The 14,301-nt window shown below is 37.9% G+C and overlaps 2 protein-coding genes across 8 annotated transcripts in view; one reads left to right on the forward strand and one right to left on the reverse strand.

Annotated features, from left to right (window-relative positions):
- Window positions 1-14,301, reverse strand: part of Sytbeta (Synaptotagmin beta) — a 97,633-nt gene that overhangs the window by 20,808 nt on the left and 62,524 nt on the right. The gene's annotated exons all lie outside the window — the stretch shown is intronic.
- Window positions 7,630-10,080, forward strand: LOC138180541 (uncharacterized). The gene is made up of 3 exons (XM_069114500.1): window positions 7,630-8,756; window positions 8,838-9,013; window positions 9,802-10,080. Exons 1-3 carry the CDS (start codon window positions 7,805-7,807, stop codon window positions 9,814-9,816), a joined length of 1,143 nt encoding a protein of 380 aa, XP_068970601.1. The 5' UTR covers window positions 7,630-7,804; the 3' UTR covers window positions 9,817-10,080.

Here is a 14,301-nt window from a genome sequence, read left to right on the forward strand (position 1 = left end):
TCCAAATTAAAGCGCTCGACATCTGTATCTCTGTATATAGGTTCCATTTCTTTCCTTTGAAATTCTCAAACTATTGAGCACCCTCCAGCGAGGTCTCGACTCAATGGAAAAGTGGTTCCACAAATGGCGTTTCAAAATAAATGAAAATAAATCCAGTCAATACAACCTTCACGCTGCGAAAACAATCCTGCCCACAGGTGACCATAAATAATATTCCAATTGCAAACAAAGATACAGTCAGATATCTGGGCATGATCCTGGACAGAAGAATGGCATGGAAACGGCACATCCTAGATAAATCCAAACAACTGAAATCAAAACTAAAAAAATTCTACTGACTCATTGACAGACGCTCCAACTTTAAACACGCAGAGTAAAATAATGCTATATAAAGCGCATATTGAAACCTGTTTGGACCTACGGGATCCAACTATGGGGAACAGCGAGTAATTCCACAACATAGAGATTCTCCAACGATTCCAATCAAAAACTCTAAGATCCTTAATAGATGCATCTTGCTATGTTGCCAACGAAACAATACACCGCGACCTTAAGATATCCACGGTTAAAGAAGAGATATCCAAATTCAGCAACAGATATAATACAAGAGTTAACAACCACCAAAACCTATTAGTTAGCCAATTACTTGACACGACGGATCAGATCCGCAGACTAAAAAGACAATACCCTTTAGATTTAATAATTTACTTATAATTCTCGTTGAGAATTGATTGTAAGTAGTCGTATACCAATTGAAACTATCGAGTACGTATGAGAAAATAAATCCTTGGAAATTCAAGGGTTTCCTAGAACCTAGAAAATGGAAATGTCTTCGTGTTAAGAAAAGTTTCATTCTTTATTTTTGTGGCGACACTCGACGACGGAACTTTCCGACGGCATCGCGACACAAAGCGCTATACGTAAAGCGTAAGGCCGATATGCCTAATGTACCATCGATATCCCTACGGTCCTTCCGCCGAATATTCGGAAGAATGCATATGCGGCAACGGTCGCGGACGTCTAACGAACGTGTGCGTAGTGGGTATGATATCGAGGGCCAACAAAAGAAAAGAATCTGTCCAAAGATTCGTTCGGTTTTGAACGAAGTGCGAAGGGTCAAGTGTAACAGCGAAGCAAATGTCACAACCGGCACACTTCAAAACCGATAGGCTGATGACGGAACCCACCAGACGGCAAGGGAGTGCACGCGGCAACAGGAGGTCCCGGGCCCAGACCCGACACTCGGGCGTCACCCCTTCCCAGCCCACCCCCCTATTTCATAAGATAACCACTTGTATAGGGATGCGACCGAATCGTAAGAGCTTCAGTCTTGGAAAGTCACGGCTGCGGCACGGAAGTAAACTATCGTTATTGTAGTCAAGATGTTAGTAAATAAAATCTCTTCTTTTTTTTATTTTCATCTTCGATCTTCTACGTGACACAAACATAGCCGAGAAGCGGGGATTGTTGATTGTTAAATAAATTATATCGTTGAACATCGAGAGCATTTCTTGGGCACCTTACATCAAACATCACCTCATTTTATTTATGTTATCATAACTATTTAGGATCATGGATGTACATAGCGATGTATTATAAGCTTGAGCTCAAATTCTCATCTCAAATTCACGTATCAATTCTAATTTTTCCACGTAACATGATGAAATTTCTCCTCACGTATATACAGTATACACGAAATGCATACAAGAAAGTTCAACGTGTACAATGTCTTGTGTATCGAAAAGCATCGCATCGGTCGAGAATGCAATTTACATCATTATATCACGAAACGTATCACCAGTTTGGTACGCTGAAAGCTTCTGCTCCATAGTAGACATAGGCTCTAGAGCAATTAGCAGCTACAATGACTATCGAGCATCTTGGGTTAATTTCAGACCTGATTACTGATATTCCTCCTCTTGCTCCTCCTCCTCCTCCTCCTCCTCCTCGTCCTCCTCCTCCTCGTCCTCCTCCTCCTCGTCCTCCTCCTCCTCTCTCTCTCTCTCTCTCTCTCTTTCTGTCTGTCTCTCTTATACTCTCTTTTGAATCTTCACTGTTCGATCGAAATTAAACCTCCCAATAATCGCGTGAGCGTCTTCTTAGAACTAGAGACATGGCGATAGAGAAACATCAAACAAGTAAAAATTATTGTTCGAGCAAGATTAAGATAATATTAGACGGTTACAGTTATGCAAGGTACGAAGAAAGGGAAAGTGAAACATTTCGATTATTGCGCTATAAAATGAGTCAAAACAGATTGGAATTTCCAAGACAAACTAGTCGTTTCCTTAAGCAGATTATTTGTATTAGCAACTATTTCCAAGATTATTGCTGTCAAGCTAGATTATTGGAACTTTGCTAACGCGTAGAATGTGAATCAAACTTTCTCCAATTTTTTACATATAGATCATCCATCTTTTATTTAAATTAATTTCTACTTCTTCACTAATGGCTAATTCTGCGATCTAAATTTGTTATGTCTCGATCTTGCTTTCGCTTCAATGGAAAGAGGATTTTGAATATCTTAAGAAAATCACGTAATTGGAATCGGCAATCGCGTACTTCAATGTCCTAACAACATACGTAACAGTGTCAATGTCACAGACATCAACACAGTAATTTCTCTCATTTCCATAGGTTTTTCCATAGGTAGGTCTGAAAGTTGATAGGTTTTTACATTCTGTCAAAATCCCAACATATAACGAAACATACAGCGTTTGCAAGCTGAAAACTTTTGGTCACTTTAGGTATATGCCAACGTATAGTCCAACCACGAGTTACCGCAAAACCAGAATTACCGGATATTCGAAATAATCGGTGGACAACGGGCAACGAAATTCACGCCACGGTTTAATTACGTATCGACGGCCGAATCGTTTCTTACTAATTAATTCAGGACGTCGCGTAAATATTGCAATAATCATGCGGGCCTGTTAATATTGTTCAAGTGAATTCAGGCCACAGGTAGGCAAATAATGAAGTTTGGGATGAACGACCGGTGGGTCGGTGCCACTGCGACTGCAACATGCTGCCCTAAGCCTACAATAGCAATGATGCTTTCAGCGTGCCTAATTGAAAGTGGCAATACATTTCGTGTGTGTAATAATGGAAATTACATTGTGTGCGCGTTACTTCGAGAAGAGGCGAGCCAAAATTCTACCCTCCAGAGACATAGTATCTGACGCACTCTCGATACTCGCTTCAATTTACAACGCAAGGACGTTTAACATATTTTACGACCTAATTTTGTTCAGTTCAAACAAATCACGTTGAAAAAAAAAGAAAAAAAAAACAAAAAAGCCAAACAATCGCGAGAAGCAAGTTCGTCTGATGATCGATTTACATGTAAATATCATATTGGTACAGTATGATGCTATTCGTGCGTAAAGTATCACACGGTATAGTTATAAATATATATTACTTGTATACTAGAAGATTTTTAATAAACGAATAAGTAATAAGTTATGATTTTTTGACTTCTTAATTTTGATAATAATTCCGTTAGCTAAAAGCGAGTAACATAACGTAGTTGGAAAAGGGAACGAGCTTGTTAAATTTAAAAATTATTTTCTTGTAAAAGACAAAAAATATTAATTATAATTATAATATAGGTATTATTCTGCTAATTGATGATCCAAGGGAAATATGTTTGAAGAGATGTTCAATTTATTTTATTTCAAATTCATTGCATTTAAGCTTCATTAACAATCGCATCTTTGATTAAGCCACACTTATCGGTAGAATGTACCCGTCGTACCGATATCGATCGATGGTTCATTAATATTCCTGTTGATGCGTGTTTCATACTTTTAGCATCATGAATCGTCGTACTTGTTTGCTCGCTATAAGCGTACAACTAATTCGAATGTGTCGAACGCATTTGCATATTGTCCATAGCTAATCTTGCTTGCAAGAGTCTATAATTAACCAAAACGTAGTATACCTGTAATTTAGTAATTTGCATGTAATTCAAGAGACTGAGATACCAATTTGCTTGTGATTCACGTTACAGCACACACACTTCTTTAAATTCGATATCCTTTAATTCGATATCCTTTTACCAATGTTTTCTAATTTCAAAAAAGGAATTTCTTCAATTAAATTTTCAATTCTCTTCACCTTAAATTTTAATTCGTCTAATATATTATCTAGAATCAAACATACGACAAACACTTATTAAACACGACATAGTACCACGCCAGAATAATTTACTTATAAATCTCAATGAGAATTGATTGTAATAAAATTCCAAATAAATTCCAAACAAAGAAAAGAAAAGAAAAGAAAAATCTAACATATTACATACTTTTTGCTTGTGTACTGCATTAACGTATAATTGGAATATAAACTTTCAATCGTGTATATCTTTCCCGTTATAATATCGACACCTCAAAAAGTGTACTCTTTACCGAAAAATAATTCAATTTCAATTCCGAAAACATCCTAACGAAGCAGAAGAAAAGGGAATAAATGAAATAAATATAAGCGAATGGTATCGATTTGGATGTAAAGTGTCCAATGAAAAGGGACAAACGTAACATGAATAGAATAACACGTAATAACTCGGCCGGCTATCGCCCAACGACAAGGATACGATTATCCGACCAATTATTACTAAATGAACATGCAAATCGGATTCACATCAACTCGTATTATGGCACACATACCCAACGATTATACATGCTCCAATTCAGATAGCGGAGATCTGCATACGTAAATAGTAATTTTGATTTCGTTTCGCCGCGCGATTCAAACGACAAACGAGAAGTTTATAGAATCTTTGAAATTTTTTACATTAAAATTTATTCCACGGCTCCGTGAAAACTATTCTTGAGAAAAAAGAAAGAAGAGAAATTGGTCTATCGAATTGTTAGCATGAAGTTTTAACCTTTTTCCACGAGGATTTTTCGCTTTTCCGAACGATTTCTCCGGCAATTGGCCTATCCAGCTCTAGTAAATAACCAATCTGTGTGTTCCACTTTGGAAACACGGTCGTTTCCAGAAGCATCAGCGATAGTTGCACGTCAAACTTGAAATCGATTCGTTCGTTGCATATTTTAGAATATTAGCACCGGTAAGAGAAAATTCTATTCAAGACACTACATAATAGATAAAGACAGATATAATGTAATTTTAACAAATTTATTATTAGCGTTTTTTAATGCGACATTTTTGGGAAATGTTGTGCTGCTAAAGGTAAAAGATAAAAAAACACCTTTCTGTCTTCCTCGTGAAATATGGAATAATAAACGAATAAATAATGTGTCATATATTTGAAGTTCATGTAATAACTAATACAACCACCATGATCGAAGAATATTCTTTAAGCCTATTCGTAAAATAAAAAACGACGGAAGATTAAATCCCAGTAATTCGTACAAATCATAGATATTACATTCGTGGAAATGCAAATGTCGCACTTTCGAGTAAAATCCCTGTAGACCGAATCAATGGAGACCGGCGTAATATCTACCGTGTCAAACAGCGTTCGACGCGTAAAATCCTATCAGAATGGCGGCATCAGGATTTTGCTTCAGGAGCACGCGAAACCTTGGAAAGAGTAATTGTCGGGATGAAAGGAAAAGCAGCGTTTTAACAGGTCGAGAGAGAGAGAGAGAGAGAGAGAGAGAGAGAGAGAGAGAGAGACGCACGCACACAAGCGAAATTAACATTTCGTCCACTGGACGCATGAAAATCTTTTGTCCATAATTACACTGAGATGAATAGATATTTGTTAAACAATTAGTTTGTAGCGAATCGACATGAACTTTTACAGCTTATTAGACAGTGCGTGTTAGATTGTCCCAAAAGCTTTTTTTGTTTTATAAGGAAATAATAGAACCACAACATTTTTTGCTTTATTTATACTATATTATTTATATATATTATTTATATTTATATTATTTTATTGAATTGCGTGCGATATATTGGAACAATGGAACAAAATGGATCATACGTAATTCAATAAAATAATATAAAACAAAGAATGTTGTGCATCAAAGCGAAAGAATCTTTTGGGACAACCTAATATATTACTAATGTAGTATCGTAGATAAAAGGCCTAAGAGATAGCGGCCGAACTATAAACAATCTCGCGAGAAAGTCAAAGTGCCGACAGGCCCAACAATGTATCGTCGGTCCTTCGATCGAATAGTTTCGCGGAAAAGGTCTGCCTGACCCTGGCCACGAGCGTTTGCCGAACACGTGCGTGGTGGGGCTAAGACAAAAGACAAAGGGATGCTAAGGGACAAAGACGAATTAATAGTCAGTTTGAGTTGAGAAGCCAGAGAGTGCGAATTGCGTTATCGAGATAGTGTTGGATCCGTGGTGACGAGAGTTGCAAATTTATCTAGTCGTCTTAATTATAATACGTTATTGTGGTTAGTTCATATTAAATAACCATCTGTTTAACCATCTGTTTAATCCATTTATTTTAAATAAACTAATTGTAGTAATTTGTTTTTAACAAAATAACTATTATATTTTATTGTGCTTTTGCATTGCATCAGAGTACAAAACATTGAAAATTACCGAAAGCTGCAAAGAAATTTGATTCATATTTTCTTAAATTTTCGAAAGTATCACATTTTTTGCGAAAGACCATCTTTATTCTCGATTGTGAAATTTTAATTTATTTCGTAAATATAAAGAAAAGAAAGATTTTGAATGGTCATTGTTATAATTATATGCTCAAACGTAGAAAATAATAAATTCGTCATTTCGTCTTACGGATCTTTCACCTTGTAACGGCCCATGGTCGTAGAAGAAGTTTCGTAGCGGTACTCGACAGCGAGCATTTCAACGGTTTCTGTTCCGTGGCTTGCTACGCAAAGATCCTATCCTTCGGACAACATGATTGCCAATGATGTCGAAACATCTTCATAGCATATTTTTAACTAGCCTAAGTACCCGCTATAAATCTTTGGATTTCTCTAGCCAAGGTTGTTCTTCAAACGAACAAATAGTCTTTGTCTTAGCATTCTCTAAATCTTCTATTACCAACTACGGAAAGATACGGGAAATCTGTTTTTTCTCAGGTACGATGCTTCCCGCTAGCGATTTTCTCTCGAGGGCGCTTAGCATCCTTCCTCAACCACCAACCTAGAGATTAACCAATAAACAGCAACGTCCATTTCCCTACATTTTCTTAACGAAGGTTTTCCTCGACGAATCCGATGATCTCTCGTATCCTTAGACACACCCCATCATAGTTTCCCTCTCTGCAGCATCATCTTGACGGAAAGTCAGTTGGTAATTGATAGTTGACTAGAGTACCTCGACGCATCTTGAGCAATCATCATCCGAACTCTGCTGAATCGCTATCGTAACGCATCGTCTAGAGGTCGAACTCATAACCGCGAACCGCTAAGTGCAATCGCGAGTTTTACGCAAAGTGTACGTTGAGAGTGTTGTTAGTAAATACAGTGTTAATTATACTGTAGTACTTGTTCAATACCTATCACGACCTATCCACTTCAGTTTCAAGTTGAAACGGAAAAAATCCAAAACTAGGAGAGATCAATATTATTGTGCCTTTGAATACTAACCTTGTTTTAGGTTACAAGGTCTACATTGTTGTTACTACTGTTTCTTGTAATCTTCATCTAGAGATATATAAGAAGGTTAACTTTTTCTGGTAACATTCGTTTTAATGTAAATATATGAACGTGCTCCCTATGATATTATTTTTGGTATTGTAGCATTGGGTGTGCGACGATCAAAATCGGCATACACCATCTCTGAACATATACTTGTTTCAATATATCTTGTTATTACAAATTCAAAATGGTGACCCCGACACGTGATGGAAAACGACAGTGGTGAACGTGCTGTGGTCGAAATAACAAGTGCCAACAAAGAAGTTAGCACGACGGATGCCACAGACAGTGTAAGATCCGTATTTTCCGTATGCGCTCCGCCATTCTGGCCCCAAGAAATCGAGCTATGGTTCGTCCTGTTAGAAAACCAGTTCGAGCTCGCTCGCATTACTAGCGACGAGAAAAAATTTTCTATGGCTGTCGCGAACATCGAGTTACAATATTTAGACCAAGTTCTTGACATATTTGGCGACCTGCCGTCGACAGGACGATATGGATGGCTGAAAAGAGAACTTATTAAAAAATTCACCGATTCAGACAGTACGAGAATGCAAAAGTTCTTCGACGATGAAAAAATTGGCGATAGGACGCCGTCCCAGTTTTACTGGGACCTGAGGAAGCTCGCCCCAAAGTCGGTCTCGGACGACTTCGTGCTGGCGATCTGGAAGAATCGCCTTCCAGAAAATATGCAATATGTCCTAACCGCCGTGAGCGTAAATGAGGCGACGACCCTAACGAGGGTAGCCGACGAGATGTACGATATACGGTGCCATGCCGAACGAATGTTAGCAAGAAATGCAACGAACAGCGAACAACGAACTCGCGCCTTAAGCATTGAAGACAGGTTAAGTCAAATAGAGGCGCGAATTGACGCGCTGAGCCTCAACAATCGGTGCCAACCAAGATCACGCTCGAGACGCCGCGGATCGCGTTCCACTAAAAGAGACCAGCTGGACAGGCTATGCTACTACCATGAGACCTTTCGAGACCAAGCAAGAAATTGCCGTGCCCCTTGCAACTGGAACCAGAGGAAACGAGACGGTTCAGTATCATCCCGCCGCTGCAGATCCCCTGTAACAGACAGGAGTACGAGGATCTCCTTCCACGTGGACACCGGCACCAACTTATGCGCAAACCCGCGCAATAAACAACGCGGAGGTAAAAATTTTATCATTGAAACGAATAAGGAAAACGTAACAGTTTCCATAAACCGTGTAAAATCCGTTTTTGTTGTACCAGACAGCATCGAGCACCAACAACAACACGAAGATAGAGCCGAAATCCGCAGCGCGTTAATCCTGCCCGAAATCCGAAACGATCGAAACGAAGGGCGGGCAATTACGAAGGAAGAAACTGCGAGAAATAAGAACGTCGCGCGTGCGGGCAAGAAAGTCCGCTTTTCTGAGCGAGTTCAGGTAGAATTTAGATAAGTCAATGGAATAAGCTTGGTATGTAAAATCTACCTAGAACGTTGTCACTGGTAGGGGGGAAGATGTAGCGGCCCATGGCCGTAGAAAAAGTTTAAGTTGAAACGGAAAAAATTAGACACTGGGAGAGATCCACATTATCGTACCCTTGAATACTAACGTTGTTTTGGGTTACAAGGTCTAGATTGTTATTGCTGTTTCTTCTAGTCTTCAGCTAGAGTTACACAAGTATACTCTTTCATGTAAATATAGTATTTTGGTATTATAGTATTGAGTGAGCGACGATCAAAATCAGCGTACACTATCTCTGTACATATACTTGTTTCAATATATCTTGTTATTACAAATTCATTCACTCGTTCTTTTATCAAACAAGCCTACACGTCAATCACCTTATCCTAATATACTATCCAATTTCTTTCTGTTTGTCTAATTATATAAATAATTAATACCTATAACGTACAATACGTACACGTATACATGTTTCAAGAATCACGATTCGTGAGAATTTCGTAACAATTCTCATAAAAACGACACCCAAACGTCGTGTTTCGTGGGTGTTAACAAGGATAACCCCCCCCCTCCCAACCACACAAACATTCACACACACAACACACGCACGATCATACGCATTATGGCGATCTTGCGTCTGGAAAATCAGCCGTAAGCTTAACCTAGCCAATTCAGTATCTAATTCAAAGTGTAACGCGTCTGCCTAATAATCTGATTATGAAGACTAGGAAGTGACGTACTAATCGAGCAATCTGTCGGTTAAGGTCACTCGAAACTAAGGACGCGTTTCCACGGGGTCTAGTTCAAGTGCCCAGGGAGCTCGTCGTTGCTCGACAGAAATGGAATTAATTGTCCGGAGTTATTGGGATCGAGATTTAACTCCAGGAGAGAAAATGTGAAAGAGCCTTGCGGTGGATTTACGTGGGTGGTAGTTGCTGTCTCGGATATTATATTTATGGAGGGTAAACGTAAGTCGCTTGCGTAAAAAATATAGAACGGTTAAATTTGTAATTTATTTGGTAACCAATTATTAACGTATAAATGTGGCATTTTCAAATTAATAGAAGATTTGTAAAACAACTATATTAAGGGCCGGTCCGTTATAATAACCAACTATTAACATAAATATGGCATTTTCAAATTAATAGGAAATTTTTTAAATAATCTGCCGCTACACTATATTATGGTCCGGTGCGTTATAATAATATAATAATAATATTGTAATTTTGGAAAAGAATTCCAAAAATCTAATGCGTCTCTAGTGGCTTAGAAACAACATGTACATTATTTTATTTCTATTTTTCGACTATTGCATCGCGGCTTTTGGTTAATAGCAGAATTTAAAATACGCATTTTTTAAATAACTATTTCTCAATTATCGAGATTCTTGGACGAACGATATTCTCCGTCAACTTCGTTACAAAAATACATATTTCATTCGTCAGTAACATACATATTTCACTCTTCACTTACATACATATTTCTCACTTCAAACACATTCGATGCATATGTGGGAGAGTGGAACTTCCATTTTTCAGTATCCTCCTCCCGAGAAAACGAAGAACCTCGCAGATGAACCTTGTCGACAGATTCTATATCCTACAAGTTGATATGATTTGATTGGATAATAAAATGAATCAGGAGAATCGCAGGTGTCGCGATTGACGTCAACGAGGAATACCTCATCATGCTCGTCCATGATAATGCATAAAAAAGTTTTCGAGAAAAGGAAGAGAAAAGTCTATATTCCTATGGGTATAGAAAATTGAACGATCGACGTGGAAACCATGAGGAAACCTATTATTTCAAATGTGTCAGGGTTGTGCCTGCCTCGTTATGCAAGGTCTTTCTCTCACTATGCAGTTTCACTTTCAACAATTCTATCAGTATCGTTTTCATTTTATTTACGAAACTTCTATAGTTCATCTCTGATATGGAATTTAATAACCAATAGACAAACCTAGCATTTTATTCTATTTCATATTTTTATGAATCTAATAAAAAAAAAAAAAAAAAAAGAATGGAGTCCAAATAGTAACTTGTTTCATTTATTAAATATTGCAACAAATATTCTACTTTGGATATTTTATATTATGTTTTATATATATATGTATCTTTGTATTTTTACATTTTTTTATAATTTTTTATAAATCAAAATCGACAGTCTAGTTGTATGTAAATATCATAAAAATGTTACCATACTCGTTACACGTAGGAATATTACCATTTCGCAAATCTTTCACTTTCATCGCGAAGATTCTCTGTCACTTGAAGATTAGTTGTTGTTCATTACAGCATCAAATAGACGACTCGAGGGGCCAACAAGACGTTTCACCTGTTAACGAGTAACTGGAGGAGCAATGACGCGTCTGCTGGTAGGTAAACACCGGTTCCATTCCCTGCCTCAATAATACGCTCTCCAGTCTGTTGTTTCTCGATCGATTCTGTATCAATTACCCGCCCCCCTTCGCTCGAACTCTATTTTCTGTTCAGCTGGTAAACGTAAGCGAAGTTTTTCCCCTCGTTTCAAAGTACACGAGATATCATCGAGCGAGGACGATAACAAAAACGCAAATGCACTTTACCATCGCGCCTTCAAGTGGTTCCAACAATGATATGCACGATAAAGGCATCGAATGATAGAGCTAACGTTCTCACCCTCTCCCCCCCCCGTCCCTCTCTCTCTCTCTCTACTCGTGACGTCAGAGTGATTGCTTATCACCTCGCGCGCCACTCTCAAAAGCGGTTTCTGCATAAAAGACGGGGCTGCTTGAAAGGCGACAGCTTATTCGTATAATCGATATGGAAAACGAACGTCCATAGAGAGACAATACAGACAAAATGCGAGGGTTGCCTATGAAGGTTCGGGTGTTATCAATTTTGCATTAAAAGTGAAGCATAGAGTTCGTAATGAATTAATATAAATTATATGTTCGAAAGGTTTGCAATAATAAGGAAGTAACTTTATATTTAAATTGTATTTGTTGGAAACGACGAAACATATACATATGCAGATTTTATATTCAAGCTACGTATTATACGAGTGAAATCCAAATGATGGAAAAGATAGAGTCTACTTCTCAAGAATAGCAATCATTCTATCGTTACTCTATCGCAAACAGTAACGCAAACACTGACACAAAAGACCATCTGCCTCTTTTGCAGGTTCTGACCTATCGAGATCATGCGATCCACATCAAAAGCCAGTAGATATACAATAACCGGTTTCGATGCTTTACTGTTTCACCGTTAGCTGTAGCCTTTTGTCTTCGACTAAATTGTTCTCTTTGCTTTCGAACAAAAATTTCTGAAAACGATGGCTATTTCATCGTACCGATGACGACTTATCATCGGCATTATTTATCAAGAATCTAGAGGATCCTTGATCCATGGAGCTTCAAAGCGGATCATGTCTGTTCTTTTTCTGAATTCTTAAACAGCCCTGACTACGTTTGTTCTATGTTGTACGAATTTAAATGGATCGAACGTTCGATGAATATAAATCCTGGACTCGTTTGAGCATCGAAAAAGTTATGTTTCATCTCCTGATCGTGAGTATAAAAATTTATTTCACGCTTTGTTGCCTTATTACTCGAAGCGAAGAGAATTCGAATTTCCTTTTGTCTTATTTTTCATATCAATCATAACGTTTTTTCATCGTTGTTAAAATTCATAATCGCGCAAAAGGTAAGTTGCATTCATAGTTATACAAAAGTTATTCCATCGAAGATATCTGATAGGTATTTAAAATCGAAAAAGAATTAATAACTTTTAAAATCCTTCTTCGAGGATCTTCTCGTTGCAACAATGTAAATCTGATTATTTTTCAACTTTCAGTCTATATAATTATATAGCATTCGGTAAAGAAACTGATTTTTATAATTTCTAACGTGCTTTTTCATTTCTAATTTACATCATAGCAAATCGCACATTACTTTCAGAACGAATATTCATCTTTTTTCAAATAACATCGATCGATCAGGATCAGAATCAGATGAACACGGGAGAACCGCTTACGCTACACGATCGAGTACTTTGTAACAAGTTTATCGCGTATTTCTCGCAATCCTGTTCTACTTACCAAGCAAATACGATACATCGTAATCGCTCGATCGAGCTAGACATATTTATCCAGCAGCAAGGTAATGTGGCTCTGTCTGCCTCTTAAGACGTTCCGATCGTATTTCCTTCTGACTATCCTGACGTTTTAATATGTGCCAGTTATCGATGCGATCCGATCGATCGAAATTATTAATCCAGGGCTGGCAATTTTACTCGATACATAAAATTGCACGATCGTTTTAATGTAAGACGTTGAAAGTATGAAAGAAATTGTGGAGAAGAAAATTTCGGAATTCGTTTTAGACGACACAGTGTCGTTACCGTGTTTGCAATTTCCTAATGTCCGGAATTCCATTAACAGGGACGCCAGTTCCGTTGCTTTGTTACAAGGAGGAAGCTCAAAATTGCGAGCTAATGGTGCGTAACAGAGTTGTTACAGCCGTTAGGTTTAGAATATCGGTCGTTCGCTCGCGGAAACTGCGTTTTCGTTGTGTTTGTTGACGTAAGCTACGCGATGAGGTGAGAAACTAAGGATGGCGCAGAAAATTTGTTGGTTGTGATGGATCTGTTCGGAGGCTGTAGATTGTTATTTCTTAGGAAACGAGAGAAAGAATACTTTGTTAGAGATCAAACTCGTTCTTGAGTCGTATGAGCGCAAGGCAAATTGCGTTACCTAATTTTGTATTTTATTTAATTATTTTATTTTTAATAGTTTTCTATTATTAACAATCGTTCTTAAATTAATTAAACTTACATATAAACGGCAAGAATAGATGAGAACTGGACTTTTGAGATTTGAAAATTTGGAATGACGCAAAAGAGGAGACGAGAAGGAATTTGCTAGGTCGGAAGAAACTTTGACAGAGGCAAAGATCGGTTCACTGAGGAATAGAAACGAAACATTTCCACTGCTAATATGATGTTCAGAAAAACTACGAATGTTACGATAGATCGTTATTTAACAAGAGTATCGTTCGAAAATATCGATAGAAAACGGGCGAAAAAGAAAACAGGGTAAAAAAAGATCAAGTAAAAGGGAAAAGAGAAAGCGCAAGAGAGGAGGGAAAGGGAATGGAAACGGGAAGAAGGATAGAATAAAAGCAGAAAGTTGGGCACGAATGTACGTCAGGGCTCACAGCTCGATCATAAACGTACCGTGGACGATCGTGTTTCTGTCAGCTACTTCAATGCCAATTAACCGC

The sequence above is a fragment of the Bombus flavifrons genome, chromosome 6, assembly GCF_040668555.2.
Source record: "Bombus flavifrons isolate JBK064 chromosome 6, iyBomFlav1_principal, whole genome shotgun sequence".
NCBI classification, from domain to species: Eukaryota; Metazoa; Arthropoda; class Insecta; order Hymenoptera; family Apidae; genus Bombus; species Bombus flavifrons.

What these genes read in the sequence shown, in the direction of transcription:
- LOC138180541 (XM_069114500.1), top strand. Translation starts at nt 7,805, where the DNA reads ATGGAAAACGACAGTGGTGAACGTGCTGTGGTCGAAATAACAAGTGCC. An exon ending in GCGCAATAAACAACGCGGAG is followed by an intron (nt 8,757 to 8,837) that starts GTAAAAATTTTA and finishes TTGTTGTACCAG; the next exon opens with ACAGCATCGAGCACCAACAA.